The following is a 20,655-nucleotide window of genomic DNA, read 5'->3' as shown; positions in this document are numbered from 1 at the left end:
TGTATCGGTGACTGAATAACAGCGACCACACACAACCAAGAAAATAAAGAGTAGTCTTTCTTCCATCTCCTTTAGAGCAAACAGGTGCATGAATATACTGGACCCCTTAAAGACTGTAGCCAAACATTATTTTAGTTACAACAGGCACTTATTTTAGAACTCCAGGAGCTACCCGCCCATCCAAAAGAAAAGGGAACAAAATCCAATGAAAAACGAAATGATTGTTTCGTTCTAAACTTGAAGGAAGGCTCGTGACAGCTGTGTTGCTGTGTTCAGCGACAGCTCCCAGAAGTCAAACGGGACTGGGCCAGTTCGGTCCCGGGGTGAGAGACCTCCACGGAAAACCAAGTGACTGCTGAAGGGCATTGCTGATAGTCCAGTAAACCTCCGAGTGAGCCACTATACCAAGGTCCTGCACACACGGGTATTAGAGATCCCAAGGCACTGCTCGAAGAGTACAGGTATAAACCTCGGTGCCCTGGCTGGTGTTGTGTGACCCATATGTCTTACTCCCCCCTCTGACCGGTGAGGCTGCTGGAAAGCAGGAAGACTGCTGCACATCACTCAGGCGGGGGCTGTACTTCAGTGGTGGATAGACTGGGTGCCCTCCTGCGTGTGATGTACTTTGGTATCCTGGAGATGGACTGCAGAAATGCAGCTACAAATGAAAACTCTCCGGAGGCACCGCCTGGCAGGAAGTGCATCTTTATTACCAGCAGGGGGCGCTGTTGGCTTTTAAAATGACCAGCTGACGTACAGTACGTGAACTACCATGCAGAAGACTGCTGTACGGTACAGTGATGTGCAGTTCTGGTCCTGGAAAGCCGTGTTTCTGCCAGGTTTATGTTACAACGTAGCTCTTCAGGTACGAAATTATTTGCTTATTTGAACGAAATTAACTGCTCTTCAGGAAAACCTGCCGATACACCGGCCCTCCAGGACCAACATCAGACAACCCTGGTAAACAGAGGTTTTAAGGAACAGTTCGCTACAAAAACAAAACATTAGTAAAGACGATATTGGAGTTTTAAAATAATTTATTTCAGTCAAAATAATCTAGTAAAGAAATAAAGATTAATCTGAATATGTACAAGTTTTTTGGGATATATATAAACACGACAAACAAGAACTGTACATGTCAACAAGAATCCAGAAAGAGAGAGAGACCGGCAATACCGAACATTCCACAACAGATTCCAAATACTTTGAACTTTGCACACACGAATGCTGTGTTACAATCAATGTAACTCCATAGTAATTTCCTGTATCTAATAATGAGTAACCCATTCAGACCTTGGAAATGAAAAAAAACTTTCGATTTAACGAACTGGCTGACACACTGACCACGCCTCGATTGGCTTTGTGTTGCTCATATTAGATTCGCACAGTTCATTGGGCCCCAGGGGTGGGCTTGCACATGGCGGCTCTCAGAAATGTGGATAAGAACCGCTGTTCGGAGGTTAAATGCCTATAACTGTAACACGACAGTCCTGTTCATCAACACTTATTGCTTGAACTCATTTATTCCACCTGGAGCTTTCCCTGCTGCTTGCTGGGATGAATCAGTATTCAGTCACTCTTGAAAAGGTACTAGTAATAAGTGTAAGTGATAAGGAAGTCTATAATATTCACACCAATATTTTTAAAAGCAAGTGTAGTGCACTAGAGAGCTTGGAATATTGCAGAGCTGGAGAGGCTACTACACTACATGGATATTATGAACATAACAGAAGTGTCACTTAAACTCTTCACCTCCCATTGAGTCAAACTGCAAAACAGCGCGGGGAACGGCTTCGGTTACTACATCTCAAGGCACCAGGAAACTGCCTGCGACACGCACCGTGTGGACAACGGCCTCTGACGGAGCCAAAACAAAACAGTCTTGTGAAACAGCAAAGCGCTTACAGTATGAGGTGCCCTTGGGCCAAAGAGCTCTGCGAATAAACAAGAACAGCCCTCGTGCAAGACCAGGCAAGCAAGCTTTTAGTAAATTAATCTCTATAGAAAAGACCGTACCCGATGAACACCTTGTTGTAGACGGACCACGTGTTTTATGTATGGCCTTACATGACATTCCAAGGACAATGTTTTAACAAGACCTTCCTGTAAGCCCATATTAACAGGCTTTGATTGGACAAAGTGTATTGAAAATTGTTACCACTAGCCAAACCTGCAGACTAGGGCCCATTTCCACTCAGCTGCTGCTCTGGGTAAAACCATACACAAACCCACAGGAAGTCAAAGTTTTTGTTCACACATTCAAAGACCTAGCTGTTGGCTTTTAATTGCAACACCATGAGCACAAACTGCATTGAAAGAGTTAAATTAATGCCTGGAGCACAACATGCATAAAATAAAAAAAAAAGAACACCCATGTCTGTAAATTCCTTTTGAGAAGCTACAAAATAAAAAAAAGATACATGTGAAGTTACAGAACTCAAAAAGCTTTTTCAAAGCAATAGAATTTGACTTTCCCAGGCACCATTACTGTATACTGACCTGAGTTACTGGCTTATTGATTGTCGTGATTGGCTTTGCTAGAAGAACTAAAAAACGAATGGTCACTTTGAATCTGTTATTGGGGGATTCCGCAAAAATGGGGGAAGAATTTCCTCTCCTCCTTCACCAATCACTTGCAACCCCACCCAACCCTCCGGGTTTTTCTCACAACATATTTATTAGTCAGGAGACATTTTTGCACCCAGCCTTTGTTTGAGGAGTGATATACGCCCGAGTGAGTTCCCGGGCTGCTGTCACATTTGATGTGAACCTCAGACCAATCTAGAAAACAAAATCTGAACGATAGCTGAATTGAAGAGGGCTGCATACAGAGATCTGGCTTGCGCAGGGCCCAGGGACGTCCTGGGCGGGATGGTCAGAAGATTTAAGCAGGTAGTTTGCTTGACAAGGAGGTCTACTGCCAGTGCCGTAAGATTGCAAGGACAATTAATTCAGCAGCACCAAAGGTGGTAAAATCAGAGCAAATGGAAGCTGAAAACTGGACTAAGGTTTTTTTTTAAATGACTAAAGGGGAAAATATTAATAGATTCCCAATCACTGTTCCACACTCACGAAACAAGTAAGAAACAAGTTAGTTTCTCTAACTTTCACTACAACACACCAGAGATGGAGACCCCCAGCATTTTCTTCTACTTGTTGGGAAGCCTGATGCGCAGGAGATCAGTGACCTGAGGCTCTACACAAGTGATCCCATATGCTGGTCCTGAAGGGCTGATTAAGTGCCAGCTGGGCACTCGACCTGAACCGGCTCGTCAAGCAATCAGCTCGTTTTAACTGGACCAGTTCAACCGTCCTTCCCAGTTCTTCAGGTGCTGCCACTTTAAAGACACCTGGGAGACTCTCGGATTCACCAGCCCTCCAGGACCAGGACTGGACACCCCTTTCTCTACACACTGGCACCACTGACCACCGTTGTGCCATCATGCATGCATCGTGCACAGTGCTCTCGCAATACGGCACATTCAGAGGCCATTACTCACAGACAGCCTACTAGGATCAGGCAAAGCACATGTGAAGAGCAGCTTGCAGTACTGAAAAGAGAAATTGAGCTTTTATTTTTAATTTCTACCTAAAGGTTTCAGACAATTAGACTTTTCACTGCCTCCAACTGCATGCCACAGGCCAGCTTGCTTTGACTGCACACTACAGATTATGCTACCTGGATCATTTTCATTTCTTCCAGTTCATTCTAGATGTTTTATTGCTTTATTATCTTAGAGTTATCTATTGGTTTTTAACAGAAATGCCACGAGCACAAATTCTGCGGTGAAAGAGTTAATCTATTGCCCGGAGTACACTACACAATAAGACAAAAAGAACACACAAACCTATGAATTATACACAAGAAGCTACAAAATTAAAAACAAACATCAGGAAATAAGCTGAAGCCCTAAAAATAGTTCACTCATAAAAACAGTGGTAAGAAAGAATCAGCTTGTAAATGATGGCTGCATTATAACCTACAACTTCCTCCAGGTGAGTGACTGAAGCCTTAAGGGCCAGAACTAAAGTTTAAAACCCCCAGCCCAGTTAAACGCGCTGGGTCTGTGGAAGCTAGCCGTGTGAATCAGAAACACTGTGGAGCCCAGGTGGCTCAGGTCCTTGGTTACTGACCACCACCACTGCTGCTCACAGCATGCCGACGATGGAAATAACTCCACTGACAAACACCTGCAGGTCCCTGGGGGAGCAACACTGCCGCTCTGCAGGTGAGCATACGGCACCCCAACTGTTGAGACCCAAGCACCCAGAACCAGGGCATCAGCCTTTACCCCCATTCTGGGAAGGTTGCAGCTTTAACTGGATTCATGAAACAGCAGTGTTTCCATTTCTAACACATTCCTTGGTGAGGGGGGGGGGGCACTGACACCCTCGTCAGGCCGGTTTTGGTTTCAAGGCACAAATCAGCAGTCTCTGGGGCAGTATTATGCCCTTAATTAGTGGAATAATCAATTTACGACACCAGCCTGTCAAATTAAGAAAACAAAATCCGTAGGGCGTGGGATAACTGAGGCGGCGCAGCTCCATTACTCAAATACCCACTGATAACAACACAAGCCTTGTTTGTGACTCCAAAAACAATCACATTTTTGAGCTCGTATGTTTTAGAGAAACGGGGATAAAATGTTAGCTATTTTTATTTCTAACAGAATGTCAATATGTCATTTTCTGAAAAAACAGGACAATACATCATCCCTGGTTTGAATCCTGTATGAGACAGCACCTTATTTGTAAAACACCACTAATAAAACAGATCCACTGAGCCAGCTATACTGTGACTGACATTTCGGGGACCAAACCCTGGTGATATATTCCCCAGTGGCTGCAAGATGTTTTCCTATTACCACTCCATTTTCAAACGAAGGGAGCAATCAGCCGTAGTTTCACAGACCCTAATCAGTACTAATTTCGGACTACCTACTATTCATCCAGGTAAGAGTCCGGGACTAGAGCAAATCATGGTCGGTAAACCTATTCTTAATGTAAAGTGGAGACATCACTACATCAAGCTCTGTAGAATGTAACTCTTGTTCCCACAGAATCTCCCAGACAGTGTGGAAAGATACTTTTTCCTCCAGGTCTGCAACACGCCTTGCTGGAGAGCTGATGGCGGAAACTGTCAATTGGACCAGTCTGGCAAACCCCTCTTGTGTAGCTAACAAAAAATAAAGCAATCATCACATTCACAAGTTATTCTAAAGACTGCAACACAATTAGCTTGATTTGGCCTGGGTCACTGACTAAGTTCACCACGGGCAACCTCCTATCATTAAAAGACACGTTTTGCGGATTTCTAAAACCGATACAGAAAGATTGCCCAGTAAATCATAAGAGACCAGCTGTCATCCTCAGTTTTCAACACAAGACAGATCCCCAATGTGCAGCACACACAGGCAGTGGCTATCTCCGGCAGCCACACCCTAAAGGATATCCTAGCATTTGCAATCCTACTTATAATTATGAATGAAGTCAGGGAGATTTAAAAGAAAAAACTAAACATGGATCTGTCAGCATCATCAAATAAGTCATCTTTATCTACATTCAAGCAGTGCATCGGCAGAAAGACTGAAAATGAAAAATCCTTTGTTCTTCCTTGAATGCGTATGTTACACTAATCTAAAACTTTTGCTATTGAAGAGATGAAGCTGACCTAGAACAAATTAGCATTTAGACTGATGACAACCTAAACCCCTTAACAATCCCCCCGAAACAAACAGCTCTCCTCCAACCTGCGAAGTGTCAAATGAACCAAACGGGGGAAAAAAAGAATGATTGACTTTGATCTCCCGAAACCAGGCTCGTTGCACATAATTAAAAAAACACGATTTTCATTTTACCGAGAAAAAAATATATAAAAAATGAAATGTGCAAGAGCAAATTTACCAGAGTCAGGAAGTTATAGGCCTGAGAATTCTTCTCTGAAAAAAGCCTGCTTTTTGACAGGACATGTTCTGGGTAGATTGTCTTGTACACACTGAGATAAGGGCATAGCCCCCTCCCTGGCCTGATCAGCTCTGACTCTGGATCCACTGGGACCAGACAAAAAGGCTCTTTTACTGCAGTGTTCACACTAAGTGTGTTAGCACTGGCATATTAAGGCTGTAGCTGTGAGTCAGGGGACAGGGCAAGGAGGGAGTGTGGGATGGGTCACAACCTCCTGTGGTTGTTCTGTAGTCGCAGCATTTCTTCCTCCGTTTTCAACATCCGCTCCTCCTCCTCCTCTTCATCCTCACCAAAGAGCTCATTCTCCAAGAAGGACCCCCCCAGGTCGTACTCGTGGGCGTGAGCAGAGACCTCATTGGGTGTCAGGTGAGGAGAGCCCTCCATGAAATCCGCAAACCTGTATGGGCACATCAAACACATTTACGAATAAGCCTTCGGCAGCCGGGGTCAGAAGACACCAACAATGAGCTCGTCAACAGGGTCAAAACTCTCAAGCCCAGTGGATACCATCCAATTGTTTGCTCTATTTTAAAGATTTTATTCTCAAGGAAACCTGATTTAAATCAGATTTAGAAGATGCACCTGATTCATAGGAGAGTGGAGAGAAAGGTTGTATAGATCACAATATTAAAATTGTCCAAGTATGAAACAGCTGAGATTTTCTGCATGAAACTGCATTTGACACCGCTGAGTATTCTTAGGTTTTCACATGCATGAAATAAAAAAAAATCAGTTAAAAATAAAGAACACAAAGGAAGAGAAAAAGTTATATGGTCTAATCAAACAAATGCGTTGACAAAACCACGCAATATCGAACTCGGCACATATAGAAATGGAACCTCGAGGAACACAATCCAATAGACAATGTCAGCAAATAAGGGCAGATGCTACTGCGCCACCTTAGTGTGATGACGGCCCGTGTCCATAATGTCTTGCAGTCATGGAAGGACAGAATGCACTATTGCTGACCAGCAGGGGGTCATCATACCCTAGGGGTCTACTCTCCTGCTCTCACCTTTTGGGGGACTGGAGTCTGGAGACGGCTCTCCAGGCCTTGAACTCTGGACTGTTGCAGTACTCCCGCAGTTCCTCCAGGGCGTGCTGTGTCTCCACCTCCCCCTGTTTCTGGTACTCCTCTTCTGTCAGCAGCCGGCGGGGCTGTGGTGTCCACCTCCAGCTCGTAAGACGTCTGCAGCACAAAGCACAGCACTGACTGAGCACAGCCAGACACACACACGAGTGCAACACACAGTACTGAGTGAGCACAGCCCATCCCACACACACACACAACTAAGTGAGCACGCCCCCCCCACCATACACACACATACATACGAGTGCGACACAGCACTGAGTGAGCACAGCCCCCCCCATACACGAGTGCGACACACAGTACTGAGTGAGCACAGCCCCCCACACACATACACGAGTGCGACACAGTACTGAGTGAGCACAGCCCCCCCCACACACATACACGAGTGCGACACACAGTACTGAGTGAGAGCAGCCCCCCACACACACATACATGAGTGCGACACAGCACTAAGTGAGCACAGCCCCCTACACACATACACGAGTGCGACACACAGTACTGAGTGAGCGCAGCCCCCCATACACACATACACGAGTGCGACACACAGTACTGAGTGAGCACAGCCCCCCACACACACACACGAGTGCGACACACAGCACTGAGTGAGCGCAGCCCCCCACACACACACACGAGTGCGACACACAGCACTGAGTGAGCGCAGCCCCCCACACACACATACACGAGTGCGACACACAGTACTGAGTGAGCACAGCCCCCCACACACACACACGAGTGCGACACACAGCACTGAGTGAGCGCAGCCCCCCACACACACACACACAAGTGCAACACAGAGCACTAAGTGAGCACAGCCTCACACACAAAACACACAGCACTTACTGACCACAGAAAAGTGCAGAGCACACACACAGTGAACACCACTGGTCCCAGACAACACACCACCAACAACCTATCACTAGACCTGTGCATTTTCAATAGTGACAGGCAAAAAATCTAGCAGCTTTCTCACCACTTTCCTATTAAAATCTTTTGTCAATGTTAATGTCTTGAATGAATTTTTTTACTTCACACTGAGAGAAGGACTTCTTTATGAAAGCTTTTTCCCCAAAAAAACTCAGAATTGATGCCAAAAAAAACTAAACGATGAAATGCATTTTGACAACCTTTATACGTTTTAAAAATCAGTTGATGCTGTTTGACGTTTTTTCCATTATATACAGAGTGAGGGTTTTTTTCCCCAAACTAATGAGAAAATACAATTAAGCTCATCTAAACGGAACTGCTTCAAGATAATAAAAAAAACTGCCACAAAAAGCAATGAAAGGCAGGTGGGTTTATTTTTCCTTAATGACGATTGAAAATGCAAAGCCCTAGTGATCAATGACGACTGATCACCAACAATTCACGGCTGACACCAGCAGCTCATCGTCAGTGATTTGTCACCTGGGAGCAGCAAATCGTATGTCTCTGCCTCTCTGACAAATTCTTCTCCAGGCCCTCAAAAAACAAGGACAAGTACTGCAGTTCCATATCCACACCATGTACAACATGGTGAAACTGACAAGCAACTGAAGGCATTTCATGCACAGGTTAGCAAAACCGCATAATTAAACTGGTGTTAAATACGGCCAACTAGAGAACATACAACATACTCCGTGTTTGCTGTGAACTGTTTTTCTGCACTGCAACCTTTGTCCTCATTCATTAAACTGCTGTAAAATAACTGAATAATAACAAAAGATGCTGTAAACAAAATGAGTTATTGAAAATGAAAGCAGTTGGAGTATCTTGACGATATATACTGGTTGTCTAGGCAAAAAGTGCTACGTTTTTCATGGATAAACACTTTCCGAAGACTTGCAGTGAGATGCCGGCAGACTCACTCCAATACTGAGAAATTGCTCTCCTGCTTGGGGAAAACAGCATATTGTATGCAACATGCATCTTGTCCATAGTACACAATCGTTGTCCCCATTCACCACCACTGGGGACAGACTTTCACTTCAGACAGTTTGCCTGTGATGAGCTGCTGAAGATGAACTGTTGAGGATGGCTCACCTCACATGCAAAAAGCTCAGGAAACCCCCTGAGGCCACCAGGCAAGGTGATGTGAAGAATTCAGAATTGTTTTAAGAGCAGTGGGCCTATGCAAGTCACATACAGTAGTAACACTAGCCTGCAATGTCAAGCTTTGTATCTTAATGCAAATAAATTGACAAAATACAAGGACTAGGGAGGAGCAAAAGAACACATTTTCCTTGATTTTTGGAACAGATTTACAAGAGCTATATAAAGGTCCCAGGTCCCATGCCATTCATAGCAGCAGGCTCTTTCTGCAGGAGCACTTGAGGAGAATGGTCATACCTGCACAAGGCCACGCCCAAGCGGACTGGGTACTCGAGATTCTTGGAACAGAAGGCAGCAATGATGAGTGCCAGCGCCACCTGCTGGACCTGGATGCCAACGTACACCAGGAACAGGCCAAGCAGCTGCAGTGTCCAGGACAGGATGTTAATGCTGCGTTCCTCCACCAGGGGGCCGTGCCGGTAGCACACGGCAAAGCTGATGAACCCCACTACTGACACGTAGCCTGAAAAACAGCAACACTCCAAATCAGGCATAGACAACAGTGGCAACTCATTTATCAAGCACATTCACACAGAAATTTCCCCAACACAAAGTCTTTGACACTAGTCCAGAAATGCCACAGGACTTTCTGATCTTTTCTCAAAACACTCTTGCTAAAACTATAGGACTGAGTGGTTGAGATTATCATGTTTAGCCACTAAATGAAGTCATCTACAAAACTGGAAGAATCGGGGGTACCCAGGATCAAAGCAGAAGGACCACTGCATGTTTCCCAACTACAATGAAGTTTTAATTTTACTTTTCAAGGAGAACAGAGAGACACAGAGGTCACCTGGCTCCTGGAGCAACTGTGTCAGCATGGAAGACTGTGTTCAGAGACACAGCAGTCCGCTTGCAGCAAGGAAGAGCTCACCAACAGCATAGTGCCAGTGCTCACGGAGGATGACCTGCAGGTTCCTGAACACCATCTGGATGAGGTAGAGGGAGAAGGACCAGCCTCCAAATATCAGCACAAAAAAGGGACTTTTCTGGGGAGAGAGGCAGCAAAGACAAGGGAAAAATAAAAGAATTGTCTACATTGGTACCAAAATGTTTTTCATCCCATATAGTACAAGGTAAATGTACAGTAAACACCTGGCAGGACTGAGTACAAGTATAAAAAGTGCCCTCCGGGTACTGGGCCATGGCTAGAGACAAGCTTGTCCTCCCCAGGGAACTTACCTTTGGTAGGAACCTGGCCACAATGAAGATCAGAATAATGAGGGAAGCGATCAACCCAGTACTCATGCCTGCAGAGTAGAAGAAAACCTGACTCCTGCAAGAAAATGTAAAAATCACCATCAGAGTCATCTAGGAACTGAAATGAGACCCTGGGTGTGTCTCATTGGGACCCAGCTCTTCTACACATTCTACTGTAATCTGGATTCAAGAACATATCTGTGCTCTCTTGTCTTCACCCATTTACTTGGAATAATATAATGAAGGTCTGTTTTTATCATGGTGTCATATAAAATATGTATAATCTCAATATCATTGTGACCATTACACTTGTAACCTTCTGCCTGTACTTTCTGTGCATCCTAGTAGAGATTCAAAGCACCCATAACCTTGCATCGTTAAAAGGCTGTTTATTAAATGCATCTTTTGTTAACAATATGTCCTTGTAATTCCGATATGAAACGCACAGAGTTCAGGCAACCAAAATGTTTTTGATAAGGGAAAGGCAAGAATGGAAAGTCATCCAGCTGCTGGTGGGGGGTGTTGGTGTGGAAATGAGAATTGTAATTTACAATTCTGGCTATAGAGACAGCTCAGCCAGGGGAAACTGACGGAAAAGAAAAAAAAACGTTTTCTTCCTCTCATGCTATTGTGCCATAACTTCGGCTGAAATAAAAACCTGATGATCGCTTTTCCTCTGTAGCCCAGACTCTGATTCATTTCCTGGTCTCCTGAAGAGAGGTCCCTCACCCATCTGCCTTCCGGTAAGTCAGAATTAAAAGGACACGCTATTAACTAAAGAAGTGTTTGTGTTTAAAACACTTATTTTTAGATGCAAGGTCATCAGTGCTTTGACTTACTACTAGGTTGCAGAGAAAGTATGAGCATGAGGTCATAAGTATGATGATTACAATGATTTTGAGATCATCATGGTGTTATATAAAAGATAAATAAAAACAATCCCTTAGTAACAACCTTCGGTTGCACTTAACCGAGGGCCTGTGACCCAGAAATCCTGAAATGGATCAAACTCCTAACAATGTGCCCGAGTCCATCCTAATAGCTACAAAGATAACTAAGACCCAGAGACCCTGGCATCAGGGCAGAGCTCAGCACGCTGCACTGAGGCACATCTCCTCAGCAAGGGCAAAACAAGAACCATCAGGTCACTAAAAATAAAGCAGTGCAAGGAAACAACCCACGACTTTGAAAGGCACTTCGACTTTCGCGTGGCAGCATGGAAAATAGAATGGGATTACCTGCTTAGTGCATTTGCGTAGAAAAACAGGAATAAACCAGCCAGGAAGACCATGAACAGGCAAATGTCAAATCCTGGGGGGAAAAAAAGCATCCTTAGAATTTTCTGATTGCACAGCGGTGCTGGGAGGTCCGTCTTCTCAAGATTACTGTTGCCTACGCATGGCCCCGTTACAGAGCACGGTAGGCATTTCAATGTTCGTGCAATTTTACATTTGTAAGATAGGGAAATTAATTCACATAAAACACAAACAATTACAACTTAAACCACTGCAGGTGCCCAAAACACTTGTAAAGTGCTGAGCAGTTTTGCCAACTACATGTAATCAAAAGAGAAAACTGCCCATCCTCCCACTTCCAGTTGCTGCAGTGCAGTCTTATGAAAGCGCATTAAGCACACATTTCCAGTTGTACCGACAAATGTCATTCTGATCTTTACAGCGCCGAAAGGATGAAAATTCCTTGTCTCGGGCTATTGTTGTAGTTAACAGATGTAATATAATAATAATAATAAACTTTATTTTATATAGCGCCTTTAAAGGTGGCTTCTCAAAGCGCTTTACAGGATGACAATAACAATAAATAAGAAGACTACAACAATAAATAAGAAAATTTCACAAGACAGGACACAATTATAATTACAACAATACAACAATAACAATAGAGGAGACCGTGGAAGATGGTATTAAGAAGAGCAGAGGGGTGAAGAATGGAACCAGTTAGGTAAAGGCTTTTCTGAAAAGGAGGGTTTTGAGTCTGGATTTGAAGGAGTTTAGAGAAGGTGACTCTCTAATATCCTTGGGCAAGGAGTTCCAGAGCTTGGGGGCATAGCAGGAGAAGGCCCTGTCGCCCATACAATGTAGACGGGCTTGGGGGACAGTAAGGAGGGCAGAATTTGAAGAGCGGAGGTTGCGAGGTGGGGAGTAGGGCGATAAAAGTTCAGACAGGTATTGAGGTGCCAAGCCATGTAAAGCCTTGTAGGTGAGCATGAGGATTTTAAAGTCTACGCGGAATTTGATCGGAAGCCAGTGCAAGGACTCCAGGATAGGAGTAATGTGGACACTTGCACTAGATCTGGTCAGGATTCTGGCTGCTGAATTTTGGACATACTGCAGCTTGTTCAGAGTAGATTTAGATACCCCAGGGAGCAGAGCATTGCAGTAGTCAATTCGAGAGAATACAAATATGTTGATCAGCTTTTCAGCCACAGTTAATGATAGCATAGGGCGTAGTCTTGCGATATTTCTAAGGTGAAAAAAAGATGTTTTGACAGTATGCTGTACATGTGGGTCGAATGTTAAGCCAGAATCGAATATAACCCCAAGGTTTTTCAATTTTGAGTGGAGCTCAAGAACAGAGCCATCTACAGACAGGGTTACAGGACTGGCTTTACGAAGTTGATGGGGGGTACCAATAAGCATGACTTCAGTCTTGTCACAGTTAAGATGAAGGAAGTTATGAGTCATCCAAATTTCATCCAAATTAATCTACCAATGTAGTAGGTAAGAAGCTTCCTCAACTTTTTTTATAACGCCTATAAGCATATGGAGAAACAAGACTCCCCCTGCTGATCTGTGTCAAGGTCTGCCAGGTACTCACCAGGGCTGTACTGATGAAATGGAGAAACACTGTGGCTTACTGTCAGTGCAATGTGTTGATTTTTATATTAATATATAAAGCACTGGGAGATGCTTGTAAAATCAGTCAAGGATCGGGCTGCTGGACAAGTCTGTGGAGCCTTACTTATGTGATTCTGGCATTCATTCACTACAACAGCCCTGTTGAATTAAGCATATCACCTGCTATGGGTAAAAAGGCTAATAACGGGACCCGAGCTCAGCCTCTCTCTGTACGCGCCGGGGCTCTTACTGCGAGTGAGCTGCACAACATAGCCGGTGCTGGTGTCGGTCGGGTCCACTCGGAAGCAGGTCTTGTTCCGGAACAGGCTGACGGCAATGCTGGTCTCGTTGGAGCCCTCCTTCAGGATGTACTGGAAGAGGCTCCAGAGGGTGAGCTGCTCCAGCTCCTTCAGCTCCTGCTCGTCCTGCGCCACTGTCACCTTGAGCCGACTGGAGCTCCGCACCTGGATCTGCCACCAAGAGCAACGCCACGTTTGCAGAGGTACAAGTATCGTGCAAATAGACCGGATCAAAATCTGGTTTTCGTTTCGCTCTGATGAAACTGGTTAACACAGAAAGCAACTAAGAAACACAGTACATTGCAAGAAACAGCACAAAATTAATTCCATGGTGTGATGCCACGGGACATGGCCATCACTTAAGGGCACAAAACAGGCATGTCCACCATCCCCCCCCATCACAGCCTGTTGGGGAACTTTTAAGATCTTTTTACCAGCTTACACGGGGTAAAACAGATGTCGACAGGTGACCAGTGCAATAGCTTACCTGTATTCTAGTCCAGGTCTCCTTCCAGCCAGGCTGCAGGTGGTTGTAGTAACAGAAGCGCTGAGGATTAAGCTTCTTGAGCGCCTCTCCATCCTTGATTGAGATGATGGGCAGCTCATCACCTGCGAGATACAAAAACAGAAAAGTGGCAGGAGAGCAATTTAAAAAGCTGGTGTCCTTTTAAAACCGCCGAAGGGAACTTCTGCGTTTTCCAATTCCATGCTTAAGGACTTACTAACCACGCAGACTTCAGTTTCGAACTGCACCTATTCCTGTTACTTTGTCACCTTTGTCGAACACACTTATTGAACCACTATTTCAGGGAAACAGATGATACATCCATCGCACAAGGTGTAGACTCCAGCATAAGCCCACACCACATGCTAACTATCACATCTACTAAAAACAACATTCTAAAATTCCTATATTAGTCATATATTAAATCCACAAGTTGCAGGTATACATGAGATTATACAAAGACACAGCACATTTAGATTTGTCGTTTCATTTTTTGTGTGATACTGCAATTTCCGTAATCCTGTTTTTTTTTTTCATTTTTCCCCATTTCTTTACCAGATAGCATGGAAAACGTGATTTACAACACCCGAATTGCCTTCTTTAAATTGTGCAGTGTAACAACTCAGGGGAAAGACAGGAAAGGCGCTGCACTGAAAAAAGGATCTTTTCACAATGCCTCCATATTTTGTTTTCTTAAGGTAATACTTTCATATTGCAGCTTCAACATCATTAAGCACCTTTTACACTAACAGCCATCAATTCCGGACCTGCGGGAAATCTGAAGGTTTTGTGTTTCTTTATTTTTCCAAGAGTTGGAAAATATCTGTAAACTGTTCGATTAAGCCATTGGCGATCTAATTTAGGCCTTTTAAGTGCTACCTTGAAATGAGAACGGGCAGACGCGCCGGCACTTCCTGAAACCCACGGTACCGTTCATCGATAACTGTCCGAGATTAATGCCTAACTAAAGCGTCAACTTTTCCAGATAGGCAGGTTTTAAATACTTGGATTTAATCAATTTAAATAATAAGTTTCAATAAACTCCGCTCTTTTTCTAACCGTATTCCTTAACTTTTCCAAAAACTAGAGACTTGGTTTGGACGAGACATCCATATTCATTACTTCCTACAATATCAGAGTTTCACAATCAAACGGGAACTCCCCTGTCATGCCCTGAGTTTAAATTTAAATTTAAAAAAATATGTACCGTTAGTGGCTTCGTACCTGAGGTAATGGTCGGGAGGCACAGCAACACGAAACAGAGGAAGACAGCCACAGTTTTCACGCTTTTAAAATCAAATTCTTCCATCCATTTCATCTCTCCCGCCATGACAGACAAACGCGCACAAGCACTTGCTGGCTCCTTCGCCTAGCAACCGATTTGAGAAACGCGGCTGCAACAAATCAAAGAGCAGAACCCTGCCCTGCTTTCCACAGTATCGACCAATGAGAATAGGAGAGTGCACTGAGGGCAGACCAATCATTGTGAAAGTAAATTGCTGGGAGGCGGGTCCAATTAGATGATTCGTCAACTGGAACAACAATAACAGATTGAGCGTCACTCAACCTTGCTGGATCTGGAAGGCAGGGGCGGTGGGGCAGACCGTTACGTAATAGTCAGTAAACTGGATCCACGGAACTCTTAAATCGCAAGAAAAACACATAAACGGGGATAACGTTATACATTAACATTTTTTCAGTGCAAGAGATAGTTGAAAAAATCTGATATTGTCTCACAGTGGGTGGCCCGTGAAAGTCACCGCGAGGGCACATGGGCTATGTTGCGGGAGCAGTGTCAGTAGAGTCTTTAATTTCTCAGATCCTAGCGAGCTAAAACGGCAAATCACTGTCTTAACTGGACCAGTTTTTGTCTGAGCTCTGGAGTAGCTCTTGCTTTACACCTGTGGCTTACTGATGGGGCAAAAAATGAAATTAATGTAGTTACAATACACACACTGAAAGGTCTTATTTTGTATCATCCTCTGTAGTATAATGGTGGAGTTGCATGTGGTTTTAGCTACTGTTCAATGTGTAATAGATCTGAAAAAAAAGGTTTCTGTAATAAACCAGTCAGTCCTGGTACCTGGTCATCCACGCTGCTAGAATCCCTCCTGTCCCACCTTCGTGAGGTCATTGAAGCCTGCACTGATCGAAGACACTGCTTCAATTGAATGGTTGCGTTTTGTTTCTAGTCACAGGTTTGGGATTTTCTTTCTTTTTTGTGTGTGCAAAATACACCGGTTAAAGCTCCCACATGTTTAAGAGCTGGGAGCGAACAGTTCAAATTAATCCCACTATTATTATTAAGTCAATAAACGGTCTGATAGGGTGACTAAGGGCTCGGCTGGAAAGAGAACCAGCAGGTGTGTGGGTCATCGGAACAGGGCTGGGGAGCCCTGCTTTAGGGGGGGTGAACAAGTCCTACATGACCCCCAGTGAGGACCACCGGCCTGGAGTGTGCTTCAGAGCGGTGTTGCAACTCCTAAATATTTCCCCCTACCGTAAAAACAGCATTTGGGGGATTGTGAAAACGTGTTTTTCCCAATACTGCACATTTCCTGCGTTGCGTGGTGCTTCACAGCTCCCAGCCATCCGGAGTTGTTTCTGTGTAAAAGCACCTCCAGGAACGCCCGGTCTAGCGAAACCCAGAAGCCCCGCAGACTCGGATCCAGGGCCGAGACTGGACAGCCGTAAACCGCACGCTCAATCCCGAGTCAAATGAAGCGAGAGGGTGAATGCGCGCTAAAGATCGCGTCTTTAACGTGGTGGCCTGTCATGTTACACACCTGCACGCTTCTAATGCCTGTGTAACTGATCACGCAACTGCTGCGTAGCTTTAAGGACACTGGAGTCCGCTCAGCCTCTGCCATCCTCTCCCGTGACTGAGGCAACTTCACCCCCTCCATAAATAATCTTCTTTATTCTACACTTCCTCCTCTGCCCACACACATCAGCGCCTTCATTACACAAGTTGTTTAAGCACACAGACACACACACACAGGCCTACGGAGACAAACGTCACGGCTCTCATTCCAGATGTGCGAACACACCCACACACCCGAGAACACTCAAAACCAGAAATATTGCCCCCTGCTCGGTTGAACGACTTTTTGTTTCCTTCTTGAAATCATGAGACACTTCAATGGGAAGAAAGGACAGAGACCGTGCGTCTGTTCTCGTCATTTTCCTAAACACGGACTGATCGTCTCGTCTCTCCGCCTTGTTGTTTGGTATCTGTATCAGGCATCGATAATTCCCTGTGGGAAACAAAGTGTTTTCATGTATCCGCGCAAAACTGACAATATATAATTATTACATTAAACAAATCATACATCTCGTTAAAAAAACGATACGTCATAGGCCAGATAAATTAGGCTATAAACTCCGGAAACGGAACGCCTCTGAATGAACAGTATTAAAGTCTGTCCAGGACTGATTTTTGTTATGAGTGTGAGCGGCGTGCAGAGACGTGTTTTGGATGAACCGGTAGTTTATTTCAAACTTGAATTGAACACGGGAGAAGAGGAGCCCAGAAAAAAATATAAATGAACCAATAAAAGAGCAGAAGATATAATTGCAAACGAACACAATAAGTTATGTTTGCACAGTACGTCAGTTGTGTTTTTTTGTTACTTTTCATGTTTTAATGGAGTTTAAGTAATACTGCATTTCCACGTTATAATCATTAAAGAGGGGAGTCACATTAGACTATTTTGTCTCGTTTATGTGATATTTACTCACTATTAATAACCGATTCATTATAAATAGATGGGTTTTTGTCATATTACATATTGCAAGGTGTAACATAATATCAGACTCCTTGAATCCGTCATTCACACGGAAATGCTCAAAGATCAACGTTTGCGACTGACTTGGCAGCTCGAAGATGACGACTGGAGTGGCCCGTGAGCGCGCACAAACGTGCACACGCCCCTCCCCGCCACCGCAACCGGCCGAGGCCGCTCTCCTGCCCTGGGCCCCCGTGCGCGCCGCCGCTCGCACAGGGGCGCGCGGCCTGCTCCGTATGCAGAAGATCAATGATATTTCAAAAAGGCGAACGCAAAAGGGCTTTGATTAGCTCATTTCCTTCTGGCGTTTTCATAAAGCGGAGCTACGGGCTCTGTTTGCTCTTTTTTTATGCGTTTCTTGATTTTTTTTTCTCTCCATCTCATTTATTTTCCGAGTCCCTGCCGCCGCATACAGTACAGGGCTCCATTCCTCTTTGTCTCTCTCCCTCCCACACGCCCGGACGTGCGGTTTCTATTTCTGCCCATTCCGGATGCCGGGCTAATGGGTTCCTTGAGGAATAGTTGCAGTCTGTGGGTGGGCGAGATCAACTGGAGCTCATGCTTGTATACCGGGAGGTGGTGGGGGGGGGGGGAGCGGCTCGATACGGGGGCGGGAGGATGTGCGTCAGCTACCCAGAGAGCGAGAGAGACCGAGAGAGAGAGAGAGGGCGTGAACGGCGGAGGGGAAAATGGATTAGTGGGAGCAGGAAAGGACGAGAGAGAAAGAGAGGGAAGGAGCTGTTACCTCCTAGAGCCCCTGCCAGCCTGGTCAAGGCCCAGTGGTGTGTAAATAATCCTGGGAAAAACAGGGAGACGGATCCCCTTAGCACGACAACTCCATGTCTGGCCCCGCCAACCTACGCCATTGCTGCTCTTTGTTGTAACCAACTCCTCCGATACAATATTGACTCCTCTGATTATCAGTTACGCAGCAGGTTGTGGCAGAATTGTGCACTGGAGCAGCCTGGAAGGGCCACAGAAGGTGTAGCTCTGGCCTACAGGAAGACGAGACCCAAGCAATCAAATTGCACTGGGGCCTTGTGACCATCCTCAGTACTGCAGACCTGAACCAATGTTGTATGACAGGCTAAGGCTGCCTGGATCTGCTGTGCTACCACCGCAGGAGCCACAGAGCACAACTGGCAACCAGTAGCTCACACTGGCCAAGTCACCACAGCATATTCCTGCATTGCAGCGCTGTCAGTCTAACGGACCGCACACATGCAAGGTTACAATCAAGAGGTCGTTCGGCTCAGCTGGCCCGTTTGGTAGTTAGTAGCTAATTGGTCCAGGGATCTCCCTGGTGGTCTAGTGGTTAGGATTTGGTGCTCTCCTTGCTGCGGACTGGGTTCGATTCCCGGTCACAGAAGCGTGTCTTTTAAGCCAGCAGCCATATCACCCTGCAGCTCACAACTGGCAGACCACTGAAGGTCAGCAGGTGTGAGCCTGGCCAGTACCTGATTAGGGGACATCTAGGGAAAAGCTAAGGTTGCTGCTGGAAGAGCTATTAGAGGGGCCAGTAGGGGGCGCTCATCCCGAGGTCTGTGTGGGTCCTAATGCTCCAGTATAGTGACGGGGATGCTATACTGTGAAAAGGTGCTGTCCTTTGGATGAGACGTAAAACCGAGGTCCTGACTCTCTTTGGTCATTAAAATCCCAGAGCGTTTCTCGAAAAGAGTAGGGGTGTTACCCCAGTGTCCTGGCCAAATTTCCCATTGGCCTTTACCAATCATGGCCTCCTTAAATCCCCATCTCTGAACTGACGTCATCACTCTGTTCTCCTCCTCACTGATAGCTGATGTGTGGTGAGGGTACAGGTTCACTATTATTATACAGGTTCATTATTATTATTCACCAACCATTCCTTGAAAGAAGCCAGGGTCTCATCAACTTGGTTGAGCAGCCTGTACCACACTCCCACCACCCTTTGTGTAAAGGGTCTTAAATGTACCCCCATGTAGGTGCACTTTTGTTTCCACCGCCTGAAAAAGGACAAACAGAACAGTCTGGCAAGGCTCGTGGGGAGTTTTTTCCCCTTTTAACTGCTTGTCATTTCCTGGTATTTGCCTTGGGCTTGCTTCATCGCCACTGTCCCTTGCACTCAGCGTGACTTTGCTGGGCTGAGTTTCTCCCAGGCTCGGCACCTTGCTGAGGCGGACTGGTGGTCGTCGCTCCCAGCAGGGAAAGGGGCCCTTGCTTTCGGGCTGCGCCAGTGGCCAGGCCGCCCCCTGCAACCAGAGGAAGGACGTGCAGGCATCTCCGGCTCCCCCACAGACGAGCCGATTGTGCCCCAGAGGACAATGAGTCTGCTGTCCCGGCAGAGGTGCTGAACAAGCCCTGCAGTGTGAGGCTGCCCCCACATGCCCCTGGGGCTGCCTGCGCATCCCAGCCAGAGGGGCCGGGAGCAGTCCAAACGAGCCTGAGTGGCCTCATTGTGTGATACGTATTGTCCCCCGAAATCTCTGCACTGGGGCCTGCTCCTAGTCCGGGCTGCATTAAGGGGAAGCCAGAGCGAATTTCGTATTGCTCAGTACTCTGAAGCCCATTCGCAGAGGGGAACATCAGACCCTGAAAACTGCCCCCTTGTTCTTGCTCCTATAACACGACTGCTTGCTATCCGTTCCTACAGTGTCTCTCCAGAACAGATCCCTGCATGGCCCGATCGAGAAATCATGGTTCGGTCGCCTACTTTGCCCAGACATGCGAGGCTTGTCCCAGCTTCACTACCCCATCGCAGCCCGGCTGTGGAAGCAGTCTTCCTTCATCACAGTTTCAAACACGTAATCTGGCTTTTCAGCTGAAAAAGATGACAAATAGACATTGCAAGGAGGCAAGATACAAAAGACAGAAAAACATCCTCGGTCTT

General features: G+C 45.7%; 1 protein-coding gene across 2 annotated transcripts; it reads right to left on the bottom strand.

Annotated features, from left to right (window-relative positions):
* Positions 1 to 1,019: 1,019 nt before the first annotated feature.
* Positions 1,020 to 15,382, bottom strand: nemp1 (nuclear envelope integral membrane protein 1). Of its 2 annotated transcripts, XM_088634790.1 has the most exons (10): positions 15,226 to 15,382; positions 13,984 to 14,105; positions 13,448 to 13,667; positions 11,581 to 11,653; positions 10,325 to 10,418; positions 10,017 to 10,131; positions 9,380 to 9,605; positions 8,459 to 8,512; positions 6,980 to 7,153; positions 1,020 to 6,361 (listed from the first exon to the last, which is right to left on the bottom strand). In XM_088634790.1, exons 1-10 carry the CDS (start codon positions 15,329 to 15,331, stop codon positions 6,169 to 6,171), a joined length of 1,377 nt encoding a protein of 458 aa, XP_088490916.1. In that variant the 5' UTR covers positions 15,332 to 15,382; the 3' UTR covers positions 1,020 to 6,168. The 2 variants fall into 2 exon arrangements, with proteins under 2 accessions (XP_088490916.1, XP_088490926.1); XM_088634800.1 differs by lacking the exon at positions 8,459 to 8,512.
* Between the last annotated feature and the right edge of the window lie 5,273 nt (positions 15,383 to 20,655).

This window comes from Lepisosteus platostomus, chromosome 1 (genome assembly GCF_059453375.1).
Source record: "Lepisosteus platostomus isolate fLepPlt1 chromosome 1, fLepPlt1.hap1, whole genome shotgun sequence".
NCBI lineage: Eukaryota > Metazoa > Chordata > Actinopteri > Semionotiformes > Lepisosteidae > Lepisosteus > Lepisosteus platostomus.
Note: the sequence above shows the minus strand (reverse complement) of the source record. Positions and strands in the feature narration are given on the sequence as shown.

Excerpts from the sequence above, each read along its gene's own strand:
- nemp1 (XM_088634790.1), bottom strand. The coding sequence starts at position 15,331 with ATGGCGGGAGAGATGAAATGGATGGAAGAATTTGATTTTAAAAGCGTG. Across the intron at positions 13,668-13,983 it reads AGACCTGGACTAGAATACAG|ATCCAGGTGCGGAGCTCCAG; the intron begins GTAAGCTATTGC and ends TCTTGGTGGCAG. Across the intron at positions 6,362-6,979 it reads AGACTCCAGTCCCCCAAAAG|GTTTGCGGATTTCATGGAGG; the intron begins GTGAGAGCAGGA and ends GTGCCCATACAG.